Source organism: Pyrus communis, chromosome 13, assembly GCF_963583255.1.
Source record: "Pyrus communis chromosome 13, drPyrComm1.1, whole genome shotgun sequence".
NCBI classification, from domain to species: Eukaryota; Viridiplantae; Streptophyta; class Magnoliopsida; order Rosales; family Rosaceae; genus Pyrus; species Pyrus communis.
This window is the reverse complement of record NC_084815.1, coordinates 17113358-17130891: the sequence shown is the minus strand read 5'-3', so window position 1 is coordinate 17130891 and position 17534 is coordinate 17113358. Positions and strand designations below refer to the sequence as shown.

At 40.8% G+C, this 17534-nt stretch overlaps 1 protein-coding gene across 1 annotated transcript; it reads right to left on the bottom strand.

Annotated features, from left to right (window-relative positions):
* Window positions 1-13203: 13203 nt before the first annotated feature.
* On the bottom strand, window positions 13204-17218 carry LOC137713222 (UDP-glucose 4-epimerase GEPI48-like). The gene is made up of 9 exons (XM_068452500.1): window positions 16489-17218; window positions 15944-15993; window positions 15708-15843; window positions 15424-15525; window positions 15066-15293; window positions 14708-14786; window positions 14370-14452; window positions 13697-13788; window positions 13204-13618 (listed from the first exon to the last, which is right to left on the bottom strand). Exons 1-9 carry the CDS (start codon window positions 16669-16671, stop codon window positions 13525-13527), a joined length of 1047 nt encoding a protein of 348 aa, XP_068308601.1. The 5' UTR covers window positions 16672-17218; the 3' UTR covers window positions 13204-13524.
* Between the last annotated feature and the right edge of the window lie 316 nt (window positions 17219-17534).

Here is a 17534-nt window from a genome sequence, read left to right as displayed (position 1 = left end):
TATACTGCATTATCCAAATCTTAGAAATGTCGATGTTAACAGATAGACTGCATGGCTCAACGACAGGCAACACAAGCTACTTTGGCTACCAAATGGCAACCGAAAGAAGCTGCAGGAAATGGAGACGACCAATAATCCCTGACAATCATGGCCAAATTACTTCAAGGGAAAAAGGTAATTGATCGCGACTTTGAAACCACTATTGAAGAATCCGAGAAGTGCATCAAACTCCTCATTTGGTCCGGGGAGATGAAAGCTTGTTTCGAGCATTTCAAAAAAGAAGCTGAGAGCAAGCTTCCCTTACTACCCCCGCAAGAGCCATTAGTAAGAATCCGACAGAATCTACACCCTTCATTTCTCGGAGAGTCCTTGGAGTACATGTGAGAATTTCATAAGAAAAATTATGCCAATGACTTGTATGGACTACCCAAAGCGTGTCAAGAAGCCCTCGACCTGACCTTAACTTGCCCTGACGCTGAACAGATTATCCAGAAAACCACTAATCCAGCAATGAAGGCTAGGTTCCAACATATACGAGAAGCTCGGGTCCTCGGCTTCGAGGTCGACTCGTACACAAACATAGACACTACTAAGCTCCTATTTTTTCTCGAAGACATTCAGTATTTACGACATCATTTTGAAGTCTTTTCAACCGTATCTCTTTTCGGCCTTATAACCGATGAGAATGAGCGTATGGCACGTTTGGATGTCTACTTAGGCACAATGGACACCCGAATCTCCTATGAAGAACAGGCTTGTAAAGCACTACAAGGACAAAATCAAACCTCAGCAATGAACAAGCTCGAGGATGACAGCCAGCATGAAATAGGTTCAGTCGGTATACCACGAGAGCAGGTACCCGATGAGGTGAAAGATGATCAGGTCGAGAATACTCCAAAGCATGATACCGCACTTGATAACTCGGAGGACGATGACTAAGACCCGATGGGCCCTTCAATCCTCAAAAATATGGAAATCAACATGGTCCATGTCTTACCTGCTGAATTTTAACCAACCACACACTAACCAAATTTCTTGGATGGGGATGTGGTTGCCGAGGAAGCAACATAAGTCCATTTCATCACCACCGAGAAAGATGGGCAAACCAGTAAAGATGACAAACTTAAAGCAGCTCTAGCCATACTATTTCCCCGATCTTCTTCGGTTAATCTTCAACATTTGAAGCCGTTGTATGTTATGGCTCATATTGAAGGTTTTCCAATCTTTAAAATCTTCGTCGATTGTGGGGTTACGGTTAATATCATGCCCGTGTCCATCATAAAGGCATTACGACGATCTAACGACGAACTCATTCCATTAGGAATAACCATGAGTAGCTTCATCGGCGACAAGTCTCAGACTAAATGAATGCTTCCTTTACAGGTAAGCGTTGCTGGTCGTATTCACATGACCGTATTTTTTATCGTTGACTCTAAGACCGAGTCTAATGCATTGCTCGGTCGGGATTGGATCCATCAAATAAATTGCATTCCCTCTTCATTATATTAGGTTCTTATCTTTTAGGACGGCAAATCAATTGTGGTTCATCCAGCCGATAATTAGCCGTTTGAAGCCAATATGATTCATGCATGGTATTACGATGATCACGTTAACTATATTACCTTACAGGGTTTAAACGAGGAAGAACGGTCGACTTGAATTTCGATACAGAAAGCAATTGAGGTAGGCGCCAAGACTATCCATCAGGATTCGACGAAACCTAGGTTGGCCGACCTGATTGCAAACACTGATGTCTGAAGACAGCCAGGACAGACGATGGGCCACAGTTTCATCTACCATGGAATGACTGCTGGCCCATTGGTATTCTGTTTCCCAGCAATCAAATTCGGGCATAAACTTAGTCGAATTTTGGTCGAATGAGACAACAACCCAGTATTCTTACTAGACAAAGTTCAAGCTGCACCAGCCAAGCTCGAGGATAGTCAACCTTAAATCAAAGATCCTTTAGAGGAAATAAATGTTGGAACGGCCGAAGACCCACGGCCTTTGTTCGTTAGTGCTTTGTTACCCCAACATGTAAAAACTGAGCTTTGTAATTTGCTTAGAGAATTTAAGGATTGTTTTGCTTGGAGTTATCATGAGATGCCTGGTTTAGATCGAACACTAGTCGAACATGAATTACGTATTAAACCTGGGTGTAAACCATTCCGTTAACCACCTCGATGTTTCTCAACCGAAGCACAACTTGGTATAAAAGACAAACTCGTTTAACTTTTAAAGGCTGGGTTTATAGCTCGATACTTCTAATGGTTGGCAAACATCATCCCAATTTTAAAGAAAAATGGTGCCTTGCGTATCTACATTGATTTTATAAATTTGAACCTGGTAACTCCTAAAGATGAATATCTAATGCCAATTTCAAATTTGTTAATTAACGAGGCAGCAAACCACGAGATCTTATCCTTTATGGATGGACATGCTGGTTATAACCAAATTTTCATCGCCGAGGCTGATGTTCATAAGACTGTTTTTCGTTGCCCAGGGGCACTCGGCACATACGAATAGGTCGTCATGCCATTCGGCCTCAAGAATGCTGGTGCCACATACCAACGAGCCATGAATACTATTTTCCATGATTTGATTAGTACTACTGTCGAAGTCTACATTGATGATGTGGTAATCAAATCACAACGTCGGCAGACACATTTGGATGATCTCCGTTAGGCTTTCCTACGTATGCACCAGCATAACCTTAAAATGAATCCCGCCAAATGTGCTTTCGACGTATTAGCTGACAATTTTTTAGGATTCCTTGTACATCATTGTGGTATTGAGGTAGATGAAAATAAGGCTCGAGCAATCATCAATGCTTCACCACCGACGACTCAGAAACAACTACAGTCGTTGCTCGGCTTAACTTTCTCCATCGATTCATTGCCAATTCAGCAGGAAAAATGAAAGCCTTCTCCACGCTCTTGAAACTTAAAGATTCTGACATCTTTGAATGGCGTGCAGAACACCAAAAGGCGTTTACCCAGATCAAGGTTTACCTCACGACTCTACCAGTCCTGGTCCCACCATGACGTGGCAGACCTCTTAAACTGTACATCTCAGCGGCCGAAAAATCCATCGGATGCCTTCTTACACAAGACAATGATGCGGGGCGACAACAGGCCATTTTTTATCTTAGTCGAAACCTCAACCCACCGGAGATTAATTATTCCGCTGTCGAGAAACTCTGCCTAGCTTTATTTTTCATTGCATAAAAGCTCAAGCATTACATGCTTCCGTCGGTCACTAAGGTCATTGCCCAGACTGATGTTATTCGTTACATGCTCACTTGGCCAATAGTAAAAGGCTGAATCGTAAAGTTGACAATGGCACTGTTTGAATTCAGTTTACAATATGTACCCCAGAAAGTTGTCAAAGGCTAAACGTTGGCCAATTTCTTGGCCTAACATCTTTCACCATACGATTTTGGGGGCAATAACGTTGAAATCGGTATGGTGCAAACACATGATAATTACTAGACGATGTACTTTGATGCCTCTAGTACTTTAGTCTCGGTTGACATTGTGATCGTTATTCAATCCCCAAATCACAGCCGTTAGTATTTTTCTCTCAAGGTCGATTTTGATTGTACGAATAATCAGGTCGAATACGAAGCCCTTGTCATCGGCTTTAGTATCCTACACGATTTGCGGGCAACTCATGTCCTTATTCTCGGTGATTCCGAACTTGTGATTAACCAACTTAATGGGACTTTTCGTTGCATGAGTTGCACTTTGGCGCCCTATCACATAGTTGCTAGCTATTTGGCCGAGTCTTTCGATAACGTTCCCTTCAAACATATTTCACGAGTTCGAAACACTGACGCAAATGAATTAGCTCAAATAGCCTCCGGAGCACAAATCCTGGGGGGCAAACTAGGCCCAGAGATACCTGTGTTACGACGATCATACCTGGCCTTGGTTAATCAGCAAGTTCTCCAATGCGATTGCATGATCCGTACATGAGTCATGTCATTACCTTCGTTGTTGGAACGGAATGACCTTATAGAGGTTTGTGTAGTCGAGGCAATACTAGATGATTGGAGAAAGTCAATTATACGGTATCTTGACAATCCCAAAGGCAAACATGACCGTAAAATAAGGGTTCATGCCATGAATTATGTAACATACCAAAATGAGTGGTATCACAAAAGTGAGGATGGTTTATTGTTACTATGCATTGGCCCGCATAAGGCCGCCCAAGCAATTGCAGAAGTACATGAAGGAATCTGCGGAGCCCATCAATTTGGACGTGAGATGCAATGGTTACTCCATCGACACGGATATTTCTGGCCAAGTATATTGAAAGATTGTATCGAGTATGCATGAAGATGTGTACAATGTCAAATTCATAGGCCTATACAAAAAGTCTCGGCCGAATTACTTCACTCGATCACCAAACCTTGGCCGTTCAGAGGATGGGCCATGAACGTAATCGGAAAAATGACACTGTCTTCTAGAGCAGCAAAACATACATGGATATTTGTGGCAACCGACTATTTCACTAAATGGGTCGAAGCAAAATCATATGTCGAATTGACATCCAAGGAAGTTTGCAATTTTGTAGAAAAAAATATCGTGACCAGATTCGGCGTACTAGAAACAATCATAACGGACAATGGTACAATCTTTACGTCCGACATGTTCAAAGAGTACACGACAAGTTTAAAAATTCAGCTCGAACAGTCTACGCCGTATTACCCACAAGCAAATGGACAGGCCGAAGCAAGCAATAAAGTGTTAATCGGAATTCTTGAAAAAACAATAAAAGAAAAGCCTGGTATGTGGCATTTAAAGTTAAACGAGGTTTTATGGGCATATCGGACTTCGCTCTGCTCGGCAACAAGGACGACCCTGTATGCGTTAACTTACGGACATGACGCAATGTTACCAGTCGAGCTAAGTATAAACTCATTGCGAATGATTGAACAAAGTAGTTTGTTTAATGCCGAGTACAATTAGGCCATGAGACAAGAGTTAGAAGACTTGGAAGAAATTCGGCTCGACGCTTATAATTTATTGGTGGCACAAAAAAAGATTGTTGAGCGAGCCTATAATTAACGAGTCAGATGAAAAACATTCGGAGTGTGAGAGATGGTTTGGCAAACTGTAGTGCCTATGAGGATTAAAGACCCTAGGTTCGGTAAATGGTTGAGAAATTGGGAAGGACCATTCGTCGTTCATAAAGCTCTCGGTAAGAGGGCATACCACCTCAAGGATCGGACTGGTTTAATTCACAAGTTGCCAATCAACAGGAAATTTTTAAAGAAATACTATCCAATCACTTGGGAAATGAGGGAATAAAGGTTTTTCATTAACTTTGAAAAGGATACAAGTGACAAGAAATTAAAGCAGCTTACAGATATACAAAGTTCTAAGGTGTCAAAGGAAAGAAGGCCTCTAGAGTGGCTTTTAATTCTAGCCATCTTACTTCACCCATTGTAACCTTGGCCTGTCACATTCTCTTGTCAAGTTTCATTTGTTCGATCCGCCTCGCGTCAGCTGCAAACTCTGTCAACTTAGTCTTGTTTAACTCGAAATTCTTCTTGAGGTTAGAAGCAACGGCCGATCTCTGACGTTGAAGTTTCGCAATTTAATGGTCGAGTTCGGCTGAGTTTTTATTACCTCAAGCTCTGGTCGAAGTGCTTCTTGAACAACCATTACAACCTTCAGGTTATCTTCTGCTCGAAGAGCCCTTTCAAAAATATTAAAATATTCTCGAGTTCTCTCCAAGACCGGCAACAAGTGAACAACGGATTAGTTGCTCAGTTGACCTACGGATGCAAGAATGTTCAAACACTCTCCTACGGAGTCGAGGCCTTTGCGCTCTAGGGCTTGCGAAGCTGATAGAGAAATAAGCTCTTGTAGTTTGACAAAGGTGCTGACCTTGGTCACAGTTACAATAGGTTCGGCCAAGGTGCTGGACCAAGAAGTACTCGAGAGGAGAGCATCGAGCTCGACTTCCCATAAAGGCTACACATGAACAAATTTTAGGCAAAAGAAAAATTGTAAGGAATATAGCAGAGATAATTTGTTTTAGACCTGCCGAGAAAAGACTTTGGCCATGTTCCCTGGTTCATTGCTCGAACCTAGAAAGCTTAATGGCTGAGCTTAGTGTTTAAGACTGCTTCTCAATTCACACGGCCGATGAAGGTTATCTATGTTCGACGGCCACTGAGGTGGCCAGGAAATATAGATAACACCCTTTGGGGCATAGAATTTTCGGTGAAACGAATAATCGAACACCTAACAGTTAATATTTTTTGGTTCAAACTTGTTATAGTAAAAAGTAACGAGGGAAATGAATTGAGCCTTACAAAAGGTGAAGTAACTTCTTGTGGAGGAATGCCAAAGTCTTGATTTTGCGGATGGATTGGTGTCTTCGCCGTCGCTTCAGGCTCGACAAGAAGCCATTTTTCACGATCAACTGCAGGAGGATCGACCTGTTCAGTCGCCTCAACCACAGGTGGATGATTGGTGGTAGGAGGTTTAGTTGGTCGAGGGCGACTCGTTAGCGGGATTTCTTCGTTGTCATCGTCCTGGAACAAGAGTTTTTAGTATTCGGAATCTAATTGAAAGGAAAAGATTACCAAACAACATTATCATACCTCCTTTTCCAGAATGATCATCAATTTCTTCGGAGTAGAGGGGAGTTTTTTCTCGATCAAGGGAAAGATCTTCTCAAAGGTAGGAGCAATGGCCAGTCCTGAAGCCGCAGGTTCCTCAACCACCGGGGCAATGATCGGTTCAGCCACGATATGAGGATCGGGTCGATCCTCGGGATACACTTCTGTTGAGGCCTGGAGGGTAGAAACAAGAAGCGAGGCATTAAGGGTTGTCTCTCCGGTGGTTTGGCTGGAGATAACATGAATCTCCCGCTCACCTCGCTAATTGCTTGACACGTTTTGAGCCAGGGAACTTCACCTGCCGTCTCGGCCTCCAAGAGAGACCGTTTGCTCAATTGGGTCGGTAAAACAGTCTTAGGAAGAAGGGCCAACTTCTTTTTGACTGCGACCGTGGTTACCACGTTTGCTCGCTTTGGCGCTCGAGCGCCTAAAAAAAGGGAATCAAGTCAATATTTTGAACAAAGTCTAAAAGTGTCTAACAATGAAAAGGGGTGATCGCAGATATATACCTTGGTTTGTCTCTTTGGATTGAAGGGCAAGGGCTTTCTTTGGGCGGTCGCCGAAAACCTTTTTGACGGCGTCCTCGACTGGTGTATGGAAGAGGTCTTGGATGTAAGTTTCCCACCAGTCGACAAAGGTACCGGTACTAAGGGTTTCAGGGACATTCGGCCAAGTGGCACCTCTCTTGAAATTCATATGTCGTTTCCTTGCATTCTTTCTCTAAAGAACCAGAGAGACATCCTCAGCTTAGGAGGAAGCGGGAAGTGAGCAGAGGCTCCGAGCAACCTTGAAGGTAGCCAAGTTTTCGAACAGTGAAATGGGGGTGGTAGACTTCCCAGCTTGCTCGGCGGGCATTGCAGCCGAGGGGAAGGTCGCGTGTTAACACGAATGACCCTAGCTTTAGCGAAGATCAGCATCTTCAGCTTCACTCCATGCTGATGATGAAAGCCTGATGGAGAATGGGTACTCTTAACGACGACATATAAGAAATTCGTCGTTAAACAGGTCTTCTAGATCAAAGAAGTATTTAAAAACTTCTTCGGCCCGATGAGGAGGCATCGGTCAAGATGCTAATTGAAGGCTGAGTGTTTCAGTGGATTGGAAGTTAGGGATCTCTGGTCAAATGGTGGCAAAATAGACCTATAGCCAGAGTTGGAAAACCCAAAGAGGGCCGTTCTAGTGTGGATTGATTTTGTTGACGGTCGTCTCAACCAAGAAGCACAGGAGGTTGGCAAGGATGGCTAGACTGAGGGCCAAGGAATGACCACTTGCCAGGGCTTCGGCCACCGACATATTCTCGACCAAACACTTACTCGACTTAGTGCAACAAATAAATTTGTTGTACCAGTAGAATAGGAAGGCTTCGTGCTCCCCCTTTCGAGGGTTTTCTTCCCCTCGGCCATCAAAATAGAGGATGAGGGTGTTGTAGTTGAAGAAATTCTTGTGTAGCTTCTGAATTTCTTCTCTTGAAGGTTCTTAGCCTTCTTTGCCTAGTGTCTCGACATCCCGTTCATTATATAATGCTTTGAGGTCGAGATTAGACGGGTACCTAGAGAGGGCGACCTTAATTGGGAGGCCAGAAGGAGATGGCCCAAGGATAATTGTGACGTCGATGATGGTAGGACCGATAGAGTCGAGCGGGAAAACCATGGTGTTAGTGGCCGAGCACCAGAAGCTCAAAGTTGCTATGAGAAGTTCTTTGTTCATGGCGATTTCCACGGTAGAGATTCTAATAGCATCATAGATACCAATAGTATTCCATTCTTGGCTAAAGAATTTTTCCATCTGTTCGACCCAAGCTACCTAGGCTGCGGTGGTTGAAGGCCAGGCTCCTTGGGGCTTAGTCAGGTTCTATTTCGACCAATCGAACCCTTGCAACAAAGTCGCCAGGCAATGAGCCTTGAGAAGGGTGGTGATGGGCGATGGCACGAGGTCTTTGAAGAGTGACCCCAAGATCTGATAAGAAACGCTCAAATCACCTTCGAATCGCAGGTTTTTTATGGCACTCCAGTCAATGAAGTCCCGGCACTTGGCGCATTCGTCGGAAAGTTTGGAAATGAAGGTGTTGAAAGCCATTATGGAGAACTCGAAGAAATTTCTGGACTTAAAGGTTTTCTGGGTAGAGAATGAGCTTTGAAGGTGTTCTGGAAGATCAACAGTTTTTGGAAGGGTAAAACAACTGGAGAATTTTATAATCATGATGGGTATTAAATAAATCCAGGCGAAGAGACTGAAAAACTTGCAGATTGATGATGCATGTGTATGTGTGACGGCGAATTTAATGGTGAAGAGACGTTTCGATGATTGCACGTTTCAAGGGTCATTATTAATGGCAGACAAGCAGGCTTAGGAGTCGCCACATGGCAGAGCATCTGACAAATTAAGATTGTGCAATCGTGCTTCATAAATGCACCTGAGTGGATGGGATATTCGAGACTTTTCGTTGTCTTCCAGAGATATGTCGAGGGTTTGATTTCACTTCTTGAAGGTTGAAACTCGGCCAAAGAATTCTAGGCCTAAGACCTCAGAAGCGAGGGGGCAATGTTTGGGCCCAAAATAATATTATTGGGCCGAGCTTAGGTTTATGTTCGGTCTAAAGCTCTTCCAAAAATACTATGGACAGTCCAGTGGTCATAAGCCACCCGGTTAGGTCGGTCGAGTCCTATTACAAAATGGATTAGTCTGGGTAAGAGCGAATGAGTCGAATCCTAGTAATATAAGGAGTCTCAATGAAATAAGGATGCTGAGGTTTGAAAAGTGAATGTGGCTGGATAAAGAGGTTAGTTCAAAGTCCTAATGGAGGAAAGATTGGCCGAGATCTGTTTAGATTAGGATAAGGAATCCTAACCCAAGTATAGTTCTGGTTCGGCCATGACGAGGTTGGCTACTATAAATAAGATGGGGGTGCATCATTCTAAGCCCCTCCAATTCAACACACAAATTGCCCTGCGCAAACCCTCACTCTACGCAAAAAATCTCAACAACCTTGAGATTTTTGTTTTCCTTTTTCGCCAACACATCTTCAATTTGGATAAACAGCACTGTGAAGGCAACCGATGAACATCTTCAGTTTGAATAAACAACATTGTTGCCGTAGAATCAGTCGACCGTGAAACACCTTCAGTTTGGATAAATAGCACTTCGTCGAGACCGACTGATTACCTATCCAAGTCTCGGTCAAGAAGGATTTTCGAATCCTTATTGGCAGAGGTCATCTCATTAGCCTTCTCGGCGAAGTGGGGTGTTATAGATTACTGGGCTCGGCACATTGAATGTCGAGTTTGTTTTATGATTGGGTATTTACAAGTAAATTTTAGAGTTCGGCATTCTGACGGCCAAACCACATTCACCATCAAGACATACATCTCTTTTGAGTACTTGTGTCCATATAGTTTGGTACCGGTTCGGCATGCTTATACTTTTACGAATATAATCACTGTAACCGAACACGGCGTCGGCAATCCGTGAACTTTGCAAGACTAGCAGCCTTGTTTTCAGGCTCTAGAACCCGAAGGCCGAGACGTGTTCCTTCCTTGACCGCAGTCGCAAGATCAAGAAATCAGCAGCGCGCTCAATGCAACATCAACACATTTTACTCCTCGGTCGAGCTTGATCGACGAGTTGGCACGGTCGCATTAACCGAAGGACGTAGTTAGCTCATTAGTTACTCGGCCCGCGTGCCACGTAGGCTTGGTAGTTTTTAGGGTAAACAATAAGAAACAATGAAATTTCATCGTGAGAATTAAATAAGCAAATGGTTTCAGATTGAATTGAATTTTTGAAAGGATGATATATGAATCGAGACTTACAAAATTGACGGTTCGGATCATTGGAGTTCAATATGGAAGCTGTCCCACAACTAATCCCTATTTAAAAAAAAAAAAAAATAGGAATCCCTTTGCATAAAGGGTTGAATAATATAATAATCAAACTTATACAGCGGGTCAAAAAATCTTAGTACAAGAAGAGTAAATTTGAAACAATGCTTTTGACTTTCCAATTCATGCAGTGCGGCTATTAACTTATTGAACAACAAAGAAGAGAAATGATCCTCGCCGGATCCTCTTTGTGAGGATCCTAATCACATTTGTTCATCATACATCGTGCAATTAGCTTTTGTCAAATACTGTTTATATTCAATTTTAAATAAAAGAATTTACAATAATTTCTGACCTTATAATGTACGATGAACGAATGTAATTTGGGGATGTCCGAAATCCTCACAAAGAAGATCCGACAAGGATCCTAACTCAACGAAGAAGGAAGGTTCGCTATTTTTTTGGGGTTATGCCTGGAAGCATGGAGAATAGGAGACAAGGAGGTAATGATCAAGTTTAATTTTTAATATTTGGGTAATGACCAACCAAATACATTATACATCTCTTTCAGTTTTGGTCTTGGCAACATTGGGATCATCATCATCATCGTATGCATGACAACTGTATATTACTCAACACTGGACAAGTTAGATTTTTATTAAAGAAATGATTTAGACATGGTTTACATGTGGATTCTCTCTCCTCTTAATTTATCTCCTCTTACTTTCCTCTCTATTTGAACGATTACAGTTGAGTCACGTTAACATCTTATATTGATTTTTTTTTATATAAAGACAATAAGACAAAAAACAATATATAAGAGGAAGAGAAGGAAAGAGATGAGAATAAGAAGAGAGAAAATCCCACCTCCTCTAATATTTCCTAGCAATAATGTAAAGGACAATACCTGCGTCCACTTTCTCGACACAATTTTGATTATTTATATATTTTGACCGAGTAAATATTGTAATCAAAATTGGTAATTTTCTTAATCCTATGTGCCTATAGAAAAATCAAACTAATGACGGTATAATCCTTTATATGTATAAAATAAATACATCAATACAAGTATACCAAGGTGACTAAATGACGTTTAATTTGATTCATTTTTATTTCATAGATGACTAAATGATTGTATTAAAAAAAAAAAAAAAAGAAGTTATAAAGATGGGTATAACAAAACAAAGTTACAAACCAAAATTCAAAAATAATTTCAAGTTTTTTTTTCATTCATGCTTCTCTGTTTCTTTTGAAATACAAGTGATATTACTTTAATTAATCTCAAACTCTAAATCCTAATTTGATATATATATATATATATATATATGTGTGTGTGTGTGTGTGTGTGTGTGTGTGTGTGTGTGTACACTCAAATATAATACAAATTTAGTATATTACAAGTTCATGATGCCACATGCACAGGCAGCATCACTGTTATAAAAATCTCTAGACCGCTAAGGCGCCCACCTAGCCTGCCCAAACATGTCTAGGCATCTGCTTAATTTGCAACTCTCATTAAGACAAAATCATTTGCATTTTATTTTTTTCAATAAATTGTAAGAGATTTGTTGAATACTTGGATGAGCACACATTATATATGTTTTCATGTTTTTCATTATGTTCTAATACTTTATAATCTATATGTCATTCTATTTTGCAATTTATGTATACCATTGCAATTATGTATTTTCTATGTATATAATTATGCACTTATTTACATGATATATAATATCCGTTACCTAAGCGTAAAGCCCCAACCCGCCGCCCGACTAGCGATTATCGTCTTTTAGAAGCTTGGGCAGCACGAATGCAACCCATTAGTACATGTATGAATACACACGCCAGTTAGTTGCGGTCTTGTTGCCTCTGGGAGTGCCATCATGAAACAGGCCGATCCCCATTGGAAGGAATGGGCAGTAAACAGCAGTTGGTTGGAATTGTACTACCGAAAATAGTCTCTTTCCAATTTATGCACTGCCGTTGTTAACTTAATCGGACTCAAGCCCGACCTATGTGAGTTTGAATTTGTACTATATCTGATTCCATCCAAGAAAGGTGGACTCAAGCGAGTTGTCCGATGCTAGAATAATCTCCCTAGATTGATTTGGATGTGATTCCAAGAGCTGAACGAGAATGAATACAACACATAAGAGTCAAGACCGGGCTCTCTAATAGATTGTTGAACCGATCCATTTTGGATTGACTGAATTGGTACGGCCTTGATTCACAGCCCTAAGTGAAGGGACAGTAGTGGACTTTGCCCCATGAAGTAGTTTCTTTTCTTGCATTGCGAATCAATTCTTTAAAAAATATTAAGTCTAGCTTACTACCCGAATTTATATTCCTAAATCTGGAAGATATAATATCTTTCGTAGTTTAAATTTCTAATAAAATATCTCTAAAACAACAAAAATTGACATTGAATGAGACTACAAGAGAAACGCAGCCCAAGAGTGACAATTTCGGGCCTCGCAACATGCAATGGCTACAAACTGCCAGCGGCCTTGGGCGATTTTGGCCATGATAGATTCTCGGGCACTAGCGACGTTGCACGTTTGGCCGCACCCAAGAATTTCTCCCAAGGAATCCATCACACAACAAAGTGCAGACTGCAAATCAAAAGCATATATGTTTCCAACAACAAAGTTTCTTCTGGACATTCCAAATTCTTGTATTGCAAATAATGGTATAACGCGGTCTGATCTCAAAATACATGAAGGAGCATAAGTAACAGCAATTGGTTAGAACTGTACAACTAAAACTGTGAGGATTGAGAAACTGTAAAACCAAAACATAACATTAATAGGCCAGAATCTTAACACCACAGTGACTAACTGGTTAAGGATCGGCCAACGAAGCTCATGAGAACGAACCTAATCTCTGCAAGGCCGCTAAAGCTTTACATCGAGTGTGAGAGATGACGATCACTAAACCTAAATATAAAGCATATGAAACTATCACCTTACAGTTGCTTAGCCTGCACGTCTAAAGCTATACGGATTTGGCTAGTCTAGTTCCACTGTCGATAAACGCTAAACAAACATATAAAGCGTATGAAACTATCAGCTCTCAGCTGCTAGAGTCTGAAGTTTCATAGCCATATGGATTTTTGCTAGCCCAGTTCCACTGATCCCGGCACATGTCATCAATGCAATATTTTGCCCTGCAAGGAAATTACAAATGTAAGATTTAAGGCTTGATGACAGACCGCATAAATTTTTCATAAAAACTCAGTACTCACTTCCAGCTCAGTTCCCTCTCTGCCTTTTCTGTTGATGCGTATACGACTTCAGCATCACCAGGACGCCTCCCAGACGTGACAAGAGGAATTTTCTGAAAAAGTAACAAGTAAACAAATAAGCTTAACCAAAATAACAAATGGTCAAAGAAAGACTGGCAAATGTTGAACAGAACATATATTGTGGAAGTGGAACAAGGTCCAAGATTCTTCCAATAGTGAGTTAATCAACAGAATTGAACACTATTCTCCAACTACAGAAATCCTAGTATTCGCTTAATTAGAATAGTCATTCTTTAGCCGCCGGGGGCTGGGGGTGGTTAAGCGATCTAGTGCGTGGACTTGGTATGTCTTAGGTTTGACCTCTTCTAATAAAGGGAAACGAAAAAGTTCTTGTCAGATGAGCCAAGCTAAAACCACTGTGGTAAACATCTCGTTCCAACCATGTCCAAATTCTGAAACGTTATCCACACTTCTGTCCAAATTTGATATAAAATATTTGACTATGCAAATAGGAGTCACCTCTATCCTAACAACTAAAATTAAAGTGATGTACAGACAACATTTTGCAGAATGAGACCCCAGTTTTACAAGCAGCACGATGTTCATAACAGAGAATTAGGGTCCGGTAACCAATACAACAACTAAAAATATAGAAATATTTGCAAAAACAAACCTTTCCAGATGCCTTTTCAAATGCTGCAACCATCTCTAAGACTGATGATCCTTTACCTGTTCCTAAATTGTACACCTCGCAACCTGTCGATTAATACAGAGTGTAAATACATTCAACATCTCTGTGGAACAAAGGCAAAATAAAACGGGAAAGTTCTAGATTAAACTTTGTCTGAACCACATTAGCATGAAATATATAAACACCAAAGCATCACATGTGAGGCAAGATGTATTACATAGTTTGAGGGTGTGGTCTGGCATAAAATAATCTCCATATCAAACTAACAGAAACAGGTCAAGTATCACAGACAAAGAAAATGGCGATATTAGAACCCCTACCTATAGTACCCTTGTCTAACTTGTGCAATGCAGCAATGTGCCCATCTGCTAAATCACATACATGAATATAATCACGTACCTGAAATGGGATAAACAGCATCAAAATTAATCCTCCAGCAATATTGTAAGCTTAAGAGAAAAGGAAAAGCAAATGATGCCACCTAAATCCCCAAAAATTCGTGATTAATCCATACAATAACAAAGGTAAAATATTAATGAACACAGATACCAAAACACTTATGAAAATCTCAAGTAATCAAGTAAACTGAGCATCTATACAAATTTGGATATGGCCCAAACAAGTTAGTGCGGACATGAAAAAATTTGCGTACAGAAAAAGGCTACAATGAATACATACCCCAGTACCATCTTTGGTATTATAGTCAGCTCCAAACACTGTCAGTGCTTGACGCCTGCCTACAGCAACTTGCTGCACAAACGGCATGAGATTGTTTGGTACCCCACGAGGATCCTCACCAATAAGGCCGCTAGGATGTGCACCAACTGGATTAAAATATCTCAGCAATATGATTTTCCAGTCAGAGTCTGAGCGGTAAAGATCACGAGCAATTTCTTCAATGAAAAGCTGAAAAAGAAGATAAAGGGGATGAATAAAAGGTACATCATCTGAACCAAGAAGCTGCATGGTGATACTCTTACTGCGAAGCTAACCAGACATTAAGAACTAGATAAACCTAATTATGGCCATATTCTACCTTAGTTCGTCCATAAGGATTGGCTGCAACAAGTGGGAAATCTTCTGTACATGGGACCACCTTCGGCCAACCATAAACAGTTGCTGACGATGAGAACACAAGCTGAAAGTATTCAAAGTATGTGAAACCCATGTCAATGAAAGATCAGATACATTCAACATCTGAATTTAAAAAATTCTCCCAAGAAGAACTATCATATAAGATTTTGGGAACTTGAAAATGAGAAACCACTGATGCGCAATCAACATTATATCAAACAAAGTTGAAGGAACATTAGAGAGAACCTTTTTGCATCCATGGGCAGCCATGACTTCCAACAGAGTAATTGTCCCAATTATATTGTTGTTATAGTAGAGCAATGGTTTCTGAACGCTTTCACCAACCGCTTTGAGTCCACCAAAGTGTATGACAGCATCAAATCTGCAATTTGGAGGTATGAACAAGAAATGTTATATCTGGAACATGGTACAATCGACGGCAAAGTCATGATTGGGGGCGCTTTTCGAGTGAAGATGCTTACGGTGTTGAAGAAAAGAGATTATCGAGTCCGGCTTTGTCCCGGAGGTCCTGCTGCAGGTGGAATTGTAAACAGAATTGTGAGAAATCATGATCATGAATCAATGAAACAGTGAACACACTGGAAAAACTCAACCCCATAAGAAATTTCAGCCATCACTAAAAAAAGGTGCAAAACTTGAGCCATCAATTCTGCATAACTTTTTTTCAGCAGTTATATGACTACTAAGGCACAAAAATCAAGAAATTGCAAAAATTTCCCAAATTTTCAAATATAAAAACACAAACTTGGAAACCCAGAAAGCAGAATTACAGTTCTCCAAAAATACCCACCAAAAAAAAAAACTCAATTTGTATATATACATTTTTTGTTTTGCCAACTAATTAAAATACCAATTTCTGACAGTTGGGCATAAATACTCAGTTCAAAAACCAAGAGTGTCGGTTTCTGCCCCTCAAAATTAGAAACTACAACTGATCAAATTTAACAAATGATCACCCAATCAGCAAATGAAACAAAAAATTAACCACAAAAACCAAAATCCAGACCTTGTGGAAGAAGAGGTTTTTGCCGAAATCACGAGCGAGTTCCCTGACACGGTTAATGGCGACTTCAGATGAGTTGTCGAGATTGTCAACGACAACGGTTTTGAAGCCGCCGAGTAAAAGCTGAAGCACGGTGTGGCTGCCGATGTAACCGGCTCCGCCGGTGACCAGTATGCTCTTGGCCATGGAAGCAAGCGAAATGCGGCTGTCAAAACGACAGCGCAGTACACGAGGCAGAGGAGGGCGAGGAATGAGAAGTAGTGGTGGGATTCCTGGAAAGCGTGAAGATTTTTGGGTGCCGCGGCAAAAGCATGGAAAGAAGGCCAATATATAGGAACCGCTGATGGTACTAGTCGCCAGCGATTACTTTAAGTAACCAATTAATTTAGTTAATTAATTTTCCAAAGGGAGGAAGAACACGAAGCAAAAGCAGTTTAACGTCTCTCTCTCCTCTCTCCTCTCTCTCTCTCTCCTCCTGAGTGAGGGAGTAACTGAAATTTTGGAATAATTAATTGAATAAACAACGTAAAGTTTTGGGGTGGACCAGATCTGACACGTGGAGCGATCTCGAGTGGGGTGGTGATTTGTGAAGGTTGGATGACTCACATGGCGACCATCGGAGTGATGGAGAGGACTTGGGTGTAAATTTACGGACGAGGCGGCGGCGGCGGTGGGCGGTGATTGGTGTCTGCTTTTTTTAGGTTAAAATCTGGGATGAAGACTGGAATCTTGGAGAGGATGCCAGATTAAGGTAAGAAACATTTCATTGAATTTAATTGGACTTATTGAGTTCAAGGTTAACTAACTTCCTCTACGTGTCTAGCAGTTGATATTTATTTTAATTTAAAAATTAAATTTTATTTCTGTTTTTACATCTAATTACATATTTTTTAATTGAAAAAAATTCAAAATTAAAAAAAGATTTTTTTTTTTTTTTTTAACAACGAAATTATCTCGAGTGAAAGAGAAGACCTAAGCGTTACAATGAGTTAGTAATAATTAACCACCAACGTGAGTTTGCAAATTCATCCAAAATATGTAAAATATTA